At 37.1% G+C, this 14,505-nt stretch overlaps 1 protein-coding gene across 2 annotated transcripts in view; it reads left to right on the top strand.

Moving 5' to 3' along the window:
- Positions 1–397: 397 nt before the first annotated feature.
- LOC149801240 (sestrin-1-like) overlaps positions 398–14,505 on the top strand; it is a 194,290-nt gene continuing 180,182 nt past the window's right edge. Inside the window, exons 1-2 of one of the 2 annotated variants that reach the window (XM_089955311.1) lie at positions 398–495; positions 775–1,112. In XM_089955311.1, coding sequence (XP_089811437.1) covers positions 834–1,112 — 279 coding nt within the window. In that variant the 5' untranslated portion in view covers positions 398–495; positions 775–833. The remainder of the gene's footprint in view (positions 496–774; positions 1,113–14,505) is intronic. The other variant, XM_089955313.1, reaches the window with a different exon arrangement.

Genomic DNA, 14,505 nt, shown 5'->3' with positions numbered 1-14,505 from the left:
GTCAAAAAATAAGGCCATGTCCGTGAAAGAGACGACAAATGGCAATGGCATTTGTAATGGCAACCTTAATTCCACTGGGGCTCATTACAAAGAAGGCCTACGTTAATGGATAGAAGGCTAGGAGGTTGAACCTGTTATATTGTTACAGGTTCGACCTACCAGTCCACTATTCTCTGACACCTACTCTTAACTTTCTTTGTAAATAGCCGCTGTGCTAACTCTATTCCTCATAAAACGTGGATCTAAACATCCCACCTGAATGTTCACGACAGAAAGTAACGACCACCGATTAGACTCATCGTCCCTGACCGAACTGTACCCAAAGCATGACAGATTCTGAGTACTTCTATCTTTTCTGCCAAGACACGTTTCTTCACGGCAAAGAGAGAGGATATTCCGGTTGCATGCTAAGATTGCATTATCTTCCGGTGGGTGCTAAAACTGTATGAAGCTGAATAAATCTGGTTTCTTTGGATGCTGAGTCAAGTGTTACAGGTACGAATATTGGAAATGCTTTTCATAGACATGTAAAAAATAATATTTTGGGTGAGTTGAGGCGACAATGATGAAAGTGCTTGCGGTTTGGGTGTACATGGTCAGGATGACACGGTAGCAATCAGCTGTTTTTTGACCCTGACCGAATTTTGCTTATTCTGTCTGGTGTATTTCTGGCATAATAAATGGAACCAATAGATCACTTTGATGACATCAACATAATGTTGCTAAGTATTTTACTAATATAAAAATTTAGATTAATATTTTATTCGTCCACAGGTTACGAAAGCTTTAACCGATTATTAGCGAGGTTCCACTAGGGGAAATTTCACACAAACATGGCCAGAGCTGTGCTAAGAAGTGAGGAATCGCTTATGTTCGTTCACTGTCTCACAAACAGAGATGCAAATGTGAGAAGTCATGAATTTGAGAATATTCTTCAGACCGTTGACTCTTGGATAAACGGTTATGGCAGTCCGTTTGTTTCAAGTGAAAGCATTCACACGCTGAAGTTGACCCTACTCCAAGAACATATGCCTGATTTCCTCCGTCTGTCCTGTGACTGCCCATTTCCAGATGTGAGAGAGAAGTGTCAGAGTCTGTTAGAAGACCTCCAGGTAGGATTCTAAACTTTTAGTAAATAAATTTTACATGAATTTGTATGTTTTGCCACAAATGCTGAAGGGACATTGTTTTACTTGTCCACCTGTCCTTAGTCCTATGGTTTAAGATTTCGATCCTGATATTCATGTTTTGGGGGTCAAGGTTTTATTGCTCAAATAACAGCACTATTTAGCATGTTTTGATGTTGATAAACATCGGAACAATAAGTCATATTTTCTGGAATATCTCACACGTGGCAGCCCGTATCAGTGCTTTTCTACAAATTAGTCATGTTTTAGTCAGACTTGACTTGCTCTGTGTTCTCTTTTTATTAATAAATTCAAATTTTCACACAAGCAGATGGTCATGTTTTCAAGTTCTGTTGGCCTATATTTCAGTTGGCTGGACTGCGATGGAATACTGAAATCAGTTAGAAGGATGATAAGAATGTTGAGTAGAAGAAGCTGTCTTTACACTTTCTTCAGTAGTAATATATTTTTGTTCATTTTGTTAAAGAAACATACTTCAGCTTAATATGATTTCAACATTCCTGGCTTTCATTGCCTTCCAGGCAACTGAAATGTAGACCAATGGTACTTAAAAATAGGTCACTACTGACCTCTGTGTTCCAGATGGTGGTTAGAAAAAATTTGAGATGCTGGTCAGTGTAGGTTGATTTTCTATACACAGTGATTTTGGTTGATTCATTGTCATTTACATGTATATACATGTCCAATAATGATAATTTACCATTTTTTTGGTCAGAAGTTAACAGAATATATGGGTCATTGGAGTTTCTTGTTCTGAAGTTAACGGAATATATGATGTTGGTAATTGGAGTTCAGATGATCAGAGTACTGTTGAACATGACACATTTAGTTCAAAGTATCATCCACATATCTGAACCACATATGTTATGGGTTTTTGGCAGATTCCAAGGCCTTTTTAAAATAAACTCTATGTATATCTTGGTAACTACTGGTGAGGCTGGGGACCCCATTGCTACCAGTTTTCTACATGGTCGCACCTCTAGGTCCCTGATCATTTGGACAAAGTGTATGATGTTGATGATATGGTATTCCATTTTGCCAGCTATAGGTCCTATGACAAGTTAGATATTAGGCCAAAGCATGCAGTCAATGCATCTGCCTGAACTAGATAAAGTGGGTTGGAGTGGGGCATCCTTCCTGTTAATTTTAGGTAACCTATATAACTCTGGGATGTTTTCCACAGTGGAGTAGGAAAGGTAGTACAGTGTGTCAGATATAATTTAGTCTTCCTTGTTTTAACATGCTAGTCCGTTTATTTTTACTGATGTATCAGTAGTAATTTCCCATGCTTAGAGCATAAATATCTGAAGAGTTTGAAATTTTCGGTAATATCACACTGCCTTCATCAACAACTAATGTTGATCATGTGACTTAAACTGGTAGCAGAGAGCCTGTGGGGTGAGGTTGCAAGAAGTTTAAGGAATAGTAAGCCTTCCAGAAGTAATATAATTATCCAGAAGAGAATAGCCATAAGGGACTTAGTAAAAGATAAAAATATATTGACCATAACAGCAAAAGATAAAAGTATTATGATCATACCGGCTGAAAGAGGATGCACCAGCGCTACTCAGCAGTGTTAATTATGTTTAAGAAAATGGACTGTTGGTTAATGACAAAGTCACATATCAAACACTAAGAAGAGACTCTACTTCATTAGGATAATTACCAGGAACTCCATGGGCTAAATACCCTGGAGAATAACACCTTCCTGAATATAATCATTGCAGTCCTGGAACTCGACTTGATATCCAACATGAGCGAGATCATCCAAGGCCTGGTGAATATCCAGTAAATGCTGTTGATCAAGCATGTTATGTTCATGATTTATCTTATAAAAATCCAGATCTTCAACAAAAGCATATGGCAGATGTGAAGTTGATTCATGCATTAAATTCCATAAAAAACAAATCCTTAAAAGAATCATTATCTAATTGGTTGATAAGATCTGTGATGAAAGGTAAATTATTATTAGGAAATTGAAAATTTCTCGTGCTGGTAATTAATCAGCCGATTATTATAAAATTATGCAATCGATTTATTATAGCGAAAGTGGATTTTGAAAAGGTAGAGTGGCAATTAGTAAACTCACTGATGCAACAGATGTTATATAATCTGTTGCTGCAGCGTGGTTAGCACAACAGACAATATGGCAAATTTATCTACCACCACCTAAAACAATCCCACATGCACATGTTGATGTTAGTGTTCCTAATGAAGTTCATCAAGCAGATATTTTGTTTTTTCGACGTGATGCTGTTAAAATTGGAAGACGTCAATTTATATACAAATATGCAATAACTGTCGTTGACATTGCAAGTAGGTATAAAGAAGCGGAACCATTATCAACTGCGCTTGAACGAATTTATCAACGAGGATCTGGACCACAAGGCGGTCTACGATGGCCACAGCTGCTACAAGTTGATCCTGCTAAGGAATTTATTGGTGCAGTATCATTGTTGATGAAAAACATAATGTCAAAATCAGACAAGGACATACTGCAATTCCTCCTGATCAGGCAATTGTTGAACGATTTTAATCGAGCACTTGCTGTGCGGTTATTTGGATATCAATACGCAAAGGAAATAGTTCAGAGCGACAAGAGATCCCTCGAATGGGTTGCAAGATAAGGATCACGAATCATCCGGAGCAAGGAAGCAACCTTTTCAGTTGTGTCAAATCATCATTTAGACAGCTGCCAAACATCTGGCTATCAGAATTTTATAGCTCTGTATTCAAGACCTTACATATATGTCATGAGGGTTTGAAGGTGTGTGATCTCCCCCACTCCTTGATGTTGTTGGTTATCATTATCTATTACATGATCGATCTTAGTATATTTGCCCAGATCAAGTAATTAATAAAATGAAATATGAAATTAAGGATGGAATAACAGAGATATAGAATAGAATAACAAGAGCCACCATATTTAAAACATAACACATTTGCATAAACAAAATGAAATTGAACATGACATGTAAAGATTCACTTTCTCTCAGAAATAGATGTTCAGAATTATACAAAATTCAATTAGCCATTCTGTTATACTGATGGAACAAGTTTCATCTTAGGATTGAGTGACTGATCAAACTTGATTTGCCAGCTTTACAGTATCACTTGGTGGTTTTTGGTCTTTTCCAAATCACAGCTGGTGATCAGATGATATTTCCATATTTCTTTCCTTCTCCCTCTCTCTCTAGCTTTTTGGAGTCATCAACCACTGTGTATGGAGCTATCTCCTTTAAAATGCAAAAAATGAAACCCAACCTGAATACATGTCGTTTCCTTCTCCTCAGATCAACAGTGTAGCAACCACGTAAACATGTTCTATTTTTTTTAAATGATTAGTTGTTGTCAAGGTCATGATGGGACTTTGTGTTTAAGATGTAAACAAAATTTTTATATTTTGTTATTTCTTAGAGTAAATGATTGGTTTTTGTCAGTGTCACACGGGGTGTACATGACCTTTATCAAGTATTTAATTTCTATGAGCTTCGAGAACATGATCATGTGACCCCCTTGTTTACATTTTAGAAGTGACCGCTCCGGTGGCCTAGTGGTTAAAGTGTCTGCCTTGGATACAGGAGGTCATGGGTTTGATCCCCAGTTGAGTTATACCAAAGACTTACAAAAATGGTACTAACAGCTGCCAAGCTTTATGCTCAGCATTAAGAGGTTCGTGTTAGGACTGGTCAGCCTGCTGGCAGCATAATGACTGGGTGGGGACATCATGCTACATGTCTGCGGCATGATGCCCCAGTGCTAGACATCACTATAAACTGCCAAACTGCAGTAATCACAGCGATATTACTGAAAAATTGTTAAAGCTACGTTAAAAAATCGAAATCGCACACACGTTTTAGAAGACCATATAGCCTCTGTTTTGGAGAGTTATTCTCAGTAGAAGCTGGGCTGTTAAACTGGAAGTTGTATGTTGTTCTGTTGGAGTTATTTTAAATTGCTTGGATTCAAAAGGATTAATTCTGTTATTTTTCTGAAAAATGCATGTGCTCCTGTGAGATTCTTAATCAAAGACAGTTCTTATAAGAAATTTATTTTTGATTTCCAAAACCAGAGTCTGTGATAATTCTTGTCTCTACAAGGAACTATAGACCTCAAAACTACAGGTTACAGCATATGCCATTGTCTTCCATCTTGGATTTTCCGTTGGAATTCGAACTTGAAATCGGAAGAACATTTTGTTATTGATAATAATAATAATAATAATAATGATGACTTTGTATAGCGCCTAATCTTTAGAAGCTCTAAGCGCTTTGCAACATTAGACAACACCTATAAGATAAAAAACATATAATGATATGATTACAAAAACAAACACCATGAAATTAGAAAACATTAAAAAAACATGCTGAGAATATTTAAGGTAGGAAACATTATTAGGTCTTTAAGTTTGTTCTTGCAGTTGAAATAAGTGAGTTTTGAGAGCTCTCTTGAATGTGATCACTGTGTCTTTGTGTCTAAGTTCAGTGGGCAATTCATTCCACGTTGCTGGGCCCTGGTATGCAAAAGAACGCTGCCCATATGACTTTGTTTTCATTGTGGGAATAATGAGTATGCGATTGTCAGAAGAGGAGCGTAAGTATCTTGCTGGTGTGTACACATGGTTGAGATCAGATAGGTATGTTGGATTAGAGTCCGACAGTGAAATCTAGCACAGAGAACAAATTTTGTGTTTGATTCTGGATCAAATGGATAGCCAGTGTAGGCTACAGAGCAGCGGGGAGGTGGGCTCTGATCATGGTACTCTAAGTATGATCTGAGAAGCTGTGTTTTGAACTTTTTGAAGTTTCTGGAGCAGATATTGAGATGAACCAGACAGAATTGAGTTACAATAGTCCTGTCTTGAAAGTACTAATGAACACACAGGTGTTTTAGTGGCATCAACTGAAAGATGTTTGCAAATTGAGCTGATGCGTCTCAGCTCAAGATATGCAGCCTTGCATATGTTCATGACATGTTGGTGCAATGTGAGAGTACTGTCCAGAGTAACACCTAGGTTTCGTACTGATTGTGTGAATTTAATGTTGGTGTTGCTGATATTTATTGTTTGAAGTAAAGGATGTGAATGAGAAAGTCTTTGTGTTGTGATCAAAATGGCCTCAGTTTTATCATCTGCAGCTTGTTACATGTCATCCATGATTTCACATCAGAAATGCACCTCTCTACACCTTGGATGGTAGCATCAACTTCAGTTGGGTGGCTAGATTTTTATATTTGGGTGTCATCAGTGTACAATTGGTGAGACTAGATGATGATCTATGACACCTGAGAGCGACTGAGTGTACAGAATGATGAGAACAGGTCCAGGAACAGACCCCTGTGGAACACCACAACATAGATCAACTGGGCTGGAGTGTATTCTATTTGCAGATACAATTTGTGTCATGTTGACCAAGTAGGACTTAAACCACAATAAGGCTGTATCATGAATGCCAAATACATGCTGGAGACGGTGAAGTAATATATCATGGTCTATTGTGTCAAATGCTGCAGACAAATCACGGAGGGTGAGTAATGTAATCTTTCCACTATCCAACGCAGACGGAATGTCATTAACTACTTTTAGAAGAGTAGTTTCAGTACTGTGGCAATGGCGATATGCAGATTGTACATTGCTAAAAAGACTTTGAATTTAGATGAGATACAAGCTGGGATAGAACAACCTTTTCTAAGATTTTTTGTATGAATGGGAGATTAGAAACTGGGCGGTAGTTCTTTAAATAGTTATGGTCAAGTGTTGGTTTCTTCAGCAGAGGCTTTACAATGGCAGTTTTGAAAAATGATGGGAATTCCATGGATGAGAGAGAGGTATTAATAACATCAGTTAGTGAAGGCAATACTGGATCTAAGCACTCAAGCAGCAGTGATGTTGGAATTGGATCAAGTTCACATGACTTTGGTGCACTCTTCATCAGGATTGTATATACGAAATCCATAGAGACAGGTTCAAATGCTGCTAATGGTTGCTGCTCAAATTCTGTATCCCAACTGTATGGTAACAACAAGTCAATTTAGTTTATTAGGACTACTAAAATTTTATTTGTGGATTATTTTTGGATTTGATTCTATAAAACCGTAAGTTCAGATTTTTTTCCTTTTTACAGAATTTTTCCAGGGAAACAAATTATTGTATTTTTTCAAAGCTTGTTGTTTTCACTCTTTCTTGTGTTACTGTTTATTCAAGCCTGAACACGTGACATAAGATATTGGGGGCTTGTCCTAAGGATACTATTGAATTTTGGATAGAATATTTCAGAAAACTTTTTTTTTTTAAATTTGAATTCCCCATGTTTTTTAAATCTTAGTGAAATCGGCAAGCTTTTTCTAAAATGTCATCAAAAGTATAAAACTTTCTTTCAAATCCTACCCAGGAACAATTAGATCTTTTCAAGAAAGATGATTTGACTCAACTTGTCGGAAAATACAATCTTTCTGAAGTAAAGGCTTCCTTAACGGAACAGGAAATAAGAAATATTTTGGTTCAGTATTTGGTAGAAAAGAATGTTTTGGATAAAAATGCTTTGATTTCAGTCAGTAAGTCTGTATCAGACTCTGACACAAACATGAAGGAATTAGAATTAAAATACAAGATGGAATTGTAGTCGAGGAAGCTGGGGCTTCAGAAAGATAAAGATGAAAAACAAATGCAATTGGAAAAAGAAAAAGAACAAATGAAATTGATGAAAGAGAAAGAACAAATGAAATTATTGAAAGAAAAAGAACAAATGTTATTTCAACAAGAACAAATAAAGTTGCAATTTGAGAAAGAGAGAGAAAGAAAAACATGCAAATGCAGTTAGATAAGAAAGAAAGAGTGAAAGAAAGACAAATGCAGTTACAAAAAGAACACATACAGTTACAGAAAGAGCAAACAGATTTACAGTTGGAGAAAGAGAAGCAAGAGAGGGAACATCAATGTTGAATGAAAAAAATGGAACTGGCAAGTGAAAAGCACATTCATACTTCCAATCCAAATTTAAGTTTTGATCTTGCAAAGAATATTAAATTAGTGCCTCCTTTCATACAAAAAGAAGTAGACAAATATTTTCCTTATTTTGAAAAAGTTGCTGAAAATTTGAAATGTCCAAGGGAGCATTGGACTCAGTTATTACAATGTGTACTCACTGGTAAAGCTAGTCATATTTACCGTTCACTGTCAGTTCAACAATGTGGTGACTATGATACAGTCAAAGAATGCATCTTAAGGGGTTATGAGTTAGTCCCTGAACCTTATCTGCAAACATTCAGAAACTATAGAAAAGAAGCTGGACAAACTGATGTCAAATTTGCTAGAGGAAAGGAACACGGAACACTGGCTGATGGAAGAATTTCAGTGGAAACAGGTGACTTTAGCAGCAATGCCTCTCGATGAAACACACAGAGAATATTTGGCAAGAAACTGGACAAATTATGCGAGGAATACAAAATTTCCAAAGCTCATATCCGTGTTCATCTGTGATGGACGTGCAAAGATGGTTAAAGCAACATGGCCGGCTGAAATTGACAGCATCAGCTGTGTTGAACACACACCTCAGCTCATTGTTGTTGATGGCATTCTGTCACAACAAGCTGTCAAAAATGTTTTGGTGATCTCACGATCCATAGTCAGCAAGTTCCGGCACTCTCGCCTGGCACAACAGCAGCTCGTAGAGCAGCAGGAAAAATTTGGCGCTGCCCATAAGAAACTCATCCAGGATGTCCAGACACGCTGGAAGTCTACATACAATATGTTGGTTTCGTTATATGAACAAAAACATGTCTTGTGGGCTTACGCTACTCTCTGTGACCTGCCTAGCCTAACAGCCCAACAGTAAGTGATAGCCAGACATTAGTATCCGTCATTCTTCCTTTGCTGAAAATGCTCCGAATGTTGCTGGCTTGAGAGCATGAAGCAAATCAAGGTATTCAGACAATGCGCCCTGATATGTTGATGTCACTGAACACATGCTTTTACTGACGTTGCCAGCAACAAGAAGCTTGTCTTGGCCACCATCTTGGATCCACAATTGAAACATCGCCTATTCAGCGAAGAATTACTTCTTTGTAACAGTGTCCCATTTCACACTGGGTGGAAAGCCTCTGATGGATTTCTTTGTGAGCAGGCTAGAAAACAGACTTTATTTTTATGTTCATTTTTTACTGGGATTATCTGTTCACATATGCCGCCCCAGTGTTCTGACAGCTACCCCATATTCGGCAAAAACTGAATGTCCACTGGTTATATCATCCTCATAGACCCATGATGGCCCAAATGATCGTGGTTTGACAAGCTTTCTGGATCTAATGATCAACCCAGGTCCTTACCCCAGAGGTGGGATCTTCTATTGCAACACAAGGGCTCTCTACTCACCTCAGTCTTCATATTCTCCACCTTCATGCTTGGCTACTCTTTAGCATTCTATCTGCTAGAGCAAGTTTCAGGCTGGGGTGCCATCTGGCCAGGAGATATGTTAAGTCCAAAGGATGTACAGTATCAACCATAAGTGCTATAGAGCTGCCATTAACAATATATTTGAATTCTCTCTGGGCATGGCAATCATTTGGATTTACATTTGCTGCTTTCATATTTCTTGAGCTGCGCAGACCTGTCTTCCAGCACTTATGAATCACTGAATGAGGCTTTCCTCAAAAGCGTTACATGGGAGACTATTTCACTTGCTTTGGAAGAAATGCAAGAAGATGGTGCAGGCTTCATGTTTATCGACACTGGTTGTCAATGCTTAATAGCAATTACAAGTCCGATTCTTCTCTTTGCCAACCTGGATTTTTTTTTAGCCGGATCAGTTACTTTCTGTGCCTATAGAAATCACCAGTTTCATTTAAATATGTGCATGGGGATGATGCAAGAATGTTTTTTGGCCCTGTGTAGGCACTTTGTTTTTCTCATTGCCTCTCAAGAGAAAAGAAATGATGCTGGCCCTGTGTAGGCACTTTGTTTTTCTCATTGCCTCCTAAGAGAAAAGAAATGATGCTGGCCCTGTGTAGGCACTTTGTTTTTCTCATTGCCTCCCAAGAGAAAAGAAATGATGCAAGACATCTTTTTGTTCCTCTTCAGATCACGTGCCATTAATATTTCAGCTTGCACAATTTACTGTGGATTTTCAATACCATCAAACAGCTTTTCAGAGGTCCCTTACCAGTAGAGACTTGGTTTGAGCCTGCTTAATCTTGATTCCTTGGAGGACATCACTAATGCATTTTGCCAGTTTGCCAGTCACATAATATCACATCCTTCTTCTACCCCTCTGTTTTTTTGCATCAGAGAGCAGGCTTTTTTTGTTTCCTTTGAGACCCATTACAGAGTTGCCTCACACCATGTGGCCAGTGAGAATACCAAATATTGTAAATAGATCTCTCTCCCAAATGGTGAGAACCAGTACATTTCATTTTTCTCTCTTTTTTTTCTTCATTTTTAACACAACAACCAACCCACCTAACTGATGAATTCAGCTATGTAGTAATATTGTTGGGTTACAATTTACAATATAGATTTTGGGGTAAAACAAATTTTATTTATCATGGTATGTAATATTTACCAGTTGCCATTCCTGAATGCCCTCCTCCCACCCACTCTGATATCCCGGCATAATCGTGGTCTGTGAATAAATGACATCACTTTGCATGGGCATGCAAGGTGTATGAGTGGACTGTGTCCTGATGACAATTAATGCTCTATATGGAGGGATGTATTTACATCAAATATACCAGGTTTTTTTATCATTATGAGAGTGAGCTGCACAATAGCAACAGGTAGGTGTTACATAAATAAAATTAGTTTTGAACCTCCTGCAGACAATGTTTTCATTAAATTTCCTGTTAGTGTATTAGTACTAGTTGTAAGATGAAAAGCGGTTGAGCAGTGAAAAGAATAAAGAGGAAGCAGCATTAAGGGTTCAAGGGAGGGGCACCTATCCACTTCTATGCCAAGCTGGAGCCATAAAATTTGTCTTAAGACTGAATGGACATGGGTTTGTTCATGTTAAGGATTTTGCCTGAACTTGTAGATAAAGCAATGAAATAAACCACCAAAAACTAAGATTATTAAATATATTAGACTGTAATCAGAGAACTTAACCAAAGTCATCTGACCTTTATTTAAACACTTCTTGTGCATCATAGAGCCTCAAAAAGATCACATCCATTGAAATTTACTAGAAGATAAACTTATGCCTGTTTTTGACAAACTCGCCGCTACAGAAGCTTGTTCTAGCCATCACTTTACCATCTGTGTACATGTCTGTTTATACAGCTGTCCACATCTTGGATTAATTTCATTGTTAAAAATTGCTGTTAGCTGTTATTATTAAAGCTTATGGCATGGATTAACTGCATGTTGTGACCAGTTTTTGCACCTGATTGGTGGACAAGCTGTTTGTTTTGAAAGTCTATTGAGTCACGGTCAGCACATAAAGTGCTAATATAGATACGGAAAGTTTTTAAAGTTCTTTCTTAAAGAGATAATGTCACAGCATTAAGTTCCTGCTGTCATTAGAGGTTCTATAGAGCTTGTCAAGGCATGTACCTGTGCTGTTGTCAGGTAAGTGGATACTTCATAGAGGTTCTATAGAGCTTGTCAAGGCATGTACCTGTGCTGTTGTCAGGTAAGTGGATACTTCAGCTTGACATGAATGGTTGTGAAACTAAATTTGAATGTCACTCTGGGCCCAGAAACAAGTATTGTAGCAGTTTTACCATGTATTCTTCAGCAGAGGGAATTCTTACAAATGCTGGCTAAAATATGTGCTACTTGAAAATTCAAATTGATGGACTCCCAGCATGAATTAAGATGATGGTTTATTTCAGCAGATACTGGCTGATAATGGCAATGATGTCAGTGATTTTTGAAAATTCTGAAGTAGATGAGATGAGAGTTGGGAAAGTGTTACTGGAATTACTAATGGGTGATTTTGAGCCTGAGAAGTATGTTCAGTCTGATGAAGATTTAGGCAGCTTAAACTTTCATGGACTGGATGTTTATTAACAGTTACCTATTTCTAATTCTGCTGTTTTTACAACTTGGTTATAAGGTTGTAGCCAACATGGTTATGCTTGAGCTACCAATAAACAGAATATTTTTTTAGACACATTTCAACTTTTTCATTAAAAAATGAAACAAAATTACTGATCAGATACGAAGGTAATTTGTGATTTTACCTATATTTGTATGTGCAATTGTAAATATGATTAGGGTTTATGTTTGACTTGATGCCAACAATAAAGTTCAGACTTAGCAGTTTTTGCATATAGGATTTTGTACCTGTTAAGTACAGTAATTAAATTATGGACATTTAAAGAAAACAAACAATTTTCATTTACATGTATTTCTTTTAACAATTCAGCATTGATTGATCTTGTACTACAAAACTAATAGCACTTTTAGGGTAAATCTATTTATGTATGTTTTATTATTATTCCTTCACCAAGAAAGCTGGAATGTGATACCTGTTTGTTGTTTTATTTGTTGATTTGTTACACAGTTAATATCTTGAAACCCTGATTCACAAACAGTTAGGAAAGTTGTTATGTAGATGCGTCTCATGGCAAGTAGTTCAGTAGTCCACAAATCGGCCCCCAAACCTGCAATGTTGTGAATCATGGTTTGGGGTATGATCTCATCTACTCATATAACATTGAGCTTGTTGCAGACAGATTTGTCCACAAAATGTATTCATACATTCATCATTATTAGAAGATTAGCTTTATTTCTCATGGTTTATGTATTGTTTCCCTTTACACTCATTTGTACCTCAGACACCTTCAAATTTTTCATTTGACTCCTAGATCTGACACTTTGACTTGTTTTTTGCTCACTTCCTCCACCAAAGGGATTTGTGAGTATCATCTTGCACCCCAAGAGGAAACAATGTCTTGAGTTACAGTCTTTTGAAGGGATCATTGTGCAGTCTGTCTTCAGCATATTTCTGCATCAGATTTGATGTTTGACGAGATGTAACGCAACATGGAATAACGCAACCCTACCTCCTACCTCCCGTCACCATTTCAGATTACTGGGCTTTTTTAGCAGATGATCATATGTTCAATCAATATTAGAATAATTTAAAGCTCTCGTACTGTTTCGCGATAATAAGTAACAATTTTTACATCGATATGTAGAGCAGTTATAATAATCACAAGAGGACTTATCGTGGCACAGTCACAAGGCAAATCCACAAACGATCCAGTCACATGACCAAAACAACCATTTTAAATGAACGAAGCTACATCTTGATTGATTCCTCAGTACTGATGGAATAGCTGAGTATGTGCAGATGGAGTTCAGTAATTTAAAGTGGTGTCAGCAGGTTAGGTTATGTTATTTGCTATAGATTTACAGATTGTCAAATATCAGATTTGGTATGGAAATATACTATGCAGATTTCCAAAAGGCCACATCCACTGACTGCAAAAACAATTGATATGTCTGCTCATGTGTTGTGTACCAAAAGTAGGTCAATGTGACCCATTTTTACATTTATTCATCATTAATTTCTGCTGTGTGTTAATTACAGCTTCACTACACTAAACCCTGTGTCAAAATTTGTGCGAATATATCTTGAGGAAAGGACTTGTCCATTCGAATATCTTGGTCATTGTGACCTAATTTTTACAAGTGACTTTGTTATTTTTGGCTATCTGGTAGACCCTTATTACACTCGTGAAAATTTGGAGGTAACTGCATGTCAAAGAAAGTAAGTCGACCATATTAAAATTGGGTCATTGAGACATCATTTTAAAATTTGAGTGACTTTTCAGCAACATTTTTGATATCATAGACCATATTTCACCTGAGTACTTGTGAAAATTGCTGTGGATGTGTTTAATTAAGATTAATTTAACCATACTAACACTGTGTCAATATGACTAAATTTTAATACTTCAGTGATGTTGAGCTAATTTTCAGCTAATTATTGATCACACCCTCAATTTGTTGTACCATATTTCATGCATAGTCATGAAAATTGGAATGTGTGTTGCTGCATTTAAAAAACAATACTGTATGAGATGAGTCTAACTGCAAACTGCACAGACCTAGATCTGCCAATGCATATTGCACTAGCAGATCTGTGTCTGTGCTGTTTGCTATGAGTAATCATTAGAACAAAGAGCATCTAAGCCTGACCTGCATTTTCAATTTGTGATGGCAGATCAGGATGTGTGTTGTTTCTCATTTGTCTCAACTTTTAAGCAAGTATATACAGAAAGTCAGCTATAGCAGCACAATAAGACCAAATTTAATGCTTGAGTGACTTTTTTTGTTCATTTTCTTGAACCTTTATAATTGCACCTATACCAATGAAAATTGCAGTGTGCTTGCATTTTTAGGTTTGTAATCTCACCA

The sequence above is a fragment of the Sinohyriopsis cumingii genome, chromosome 4 (genome assembly GCF_028554795.1).
Source record: "Sinohyriopsis cumingii isolate HCF-2022 chromosome 4, ASM2855479v2, whole genome shotgun sequence".
NCBI classification, from domain to species: domain Eukaryota; kingdom Metazoa; phylum Mollusca; class Bivalvia; order Unionida; family Unionidae; genus Sinohyriopsis; species Sinohyriopsis cumingii.
This window is presented reverse-complemented; position numbering and strand designations above follow the sequence as displayed.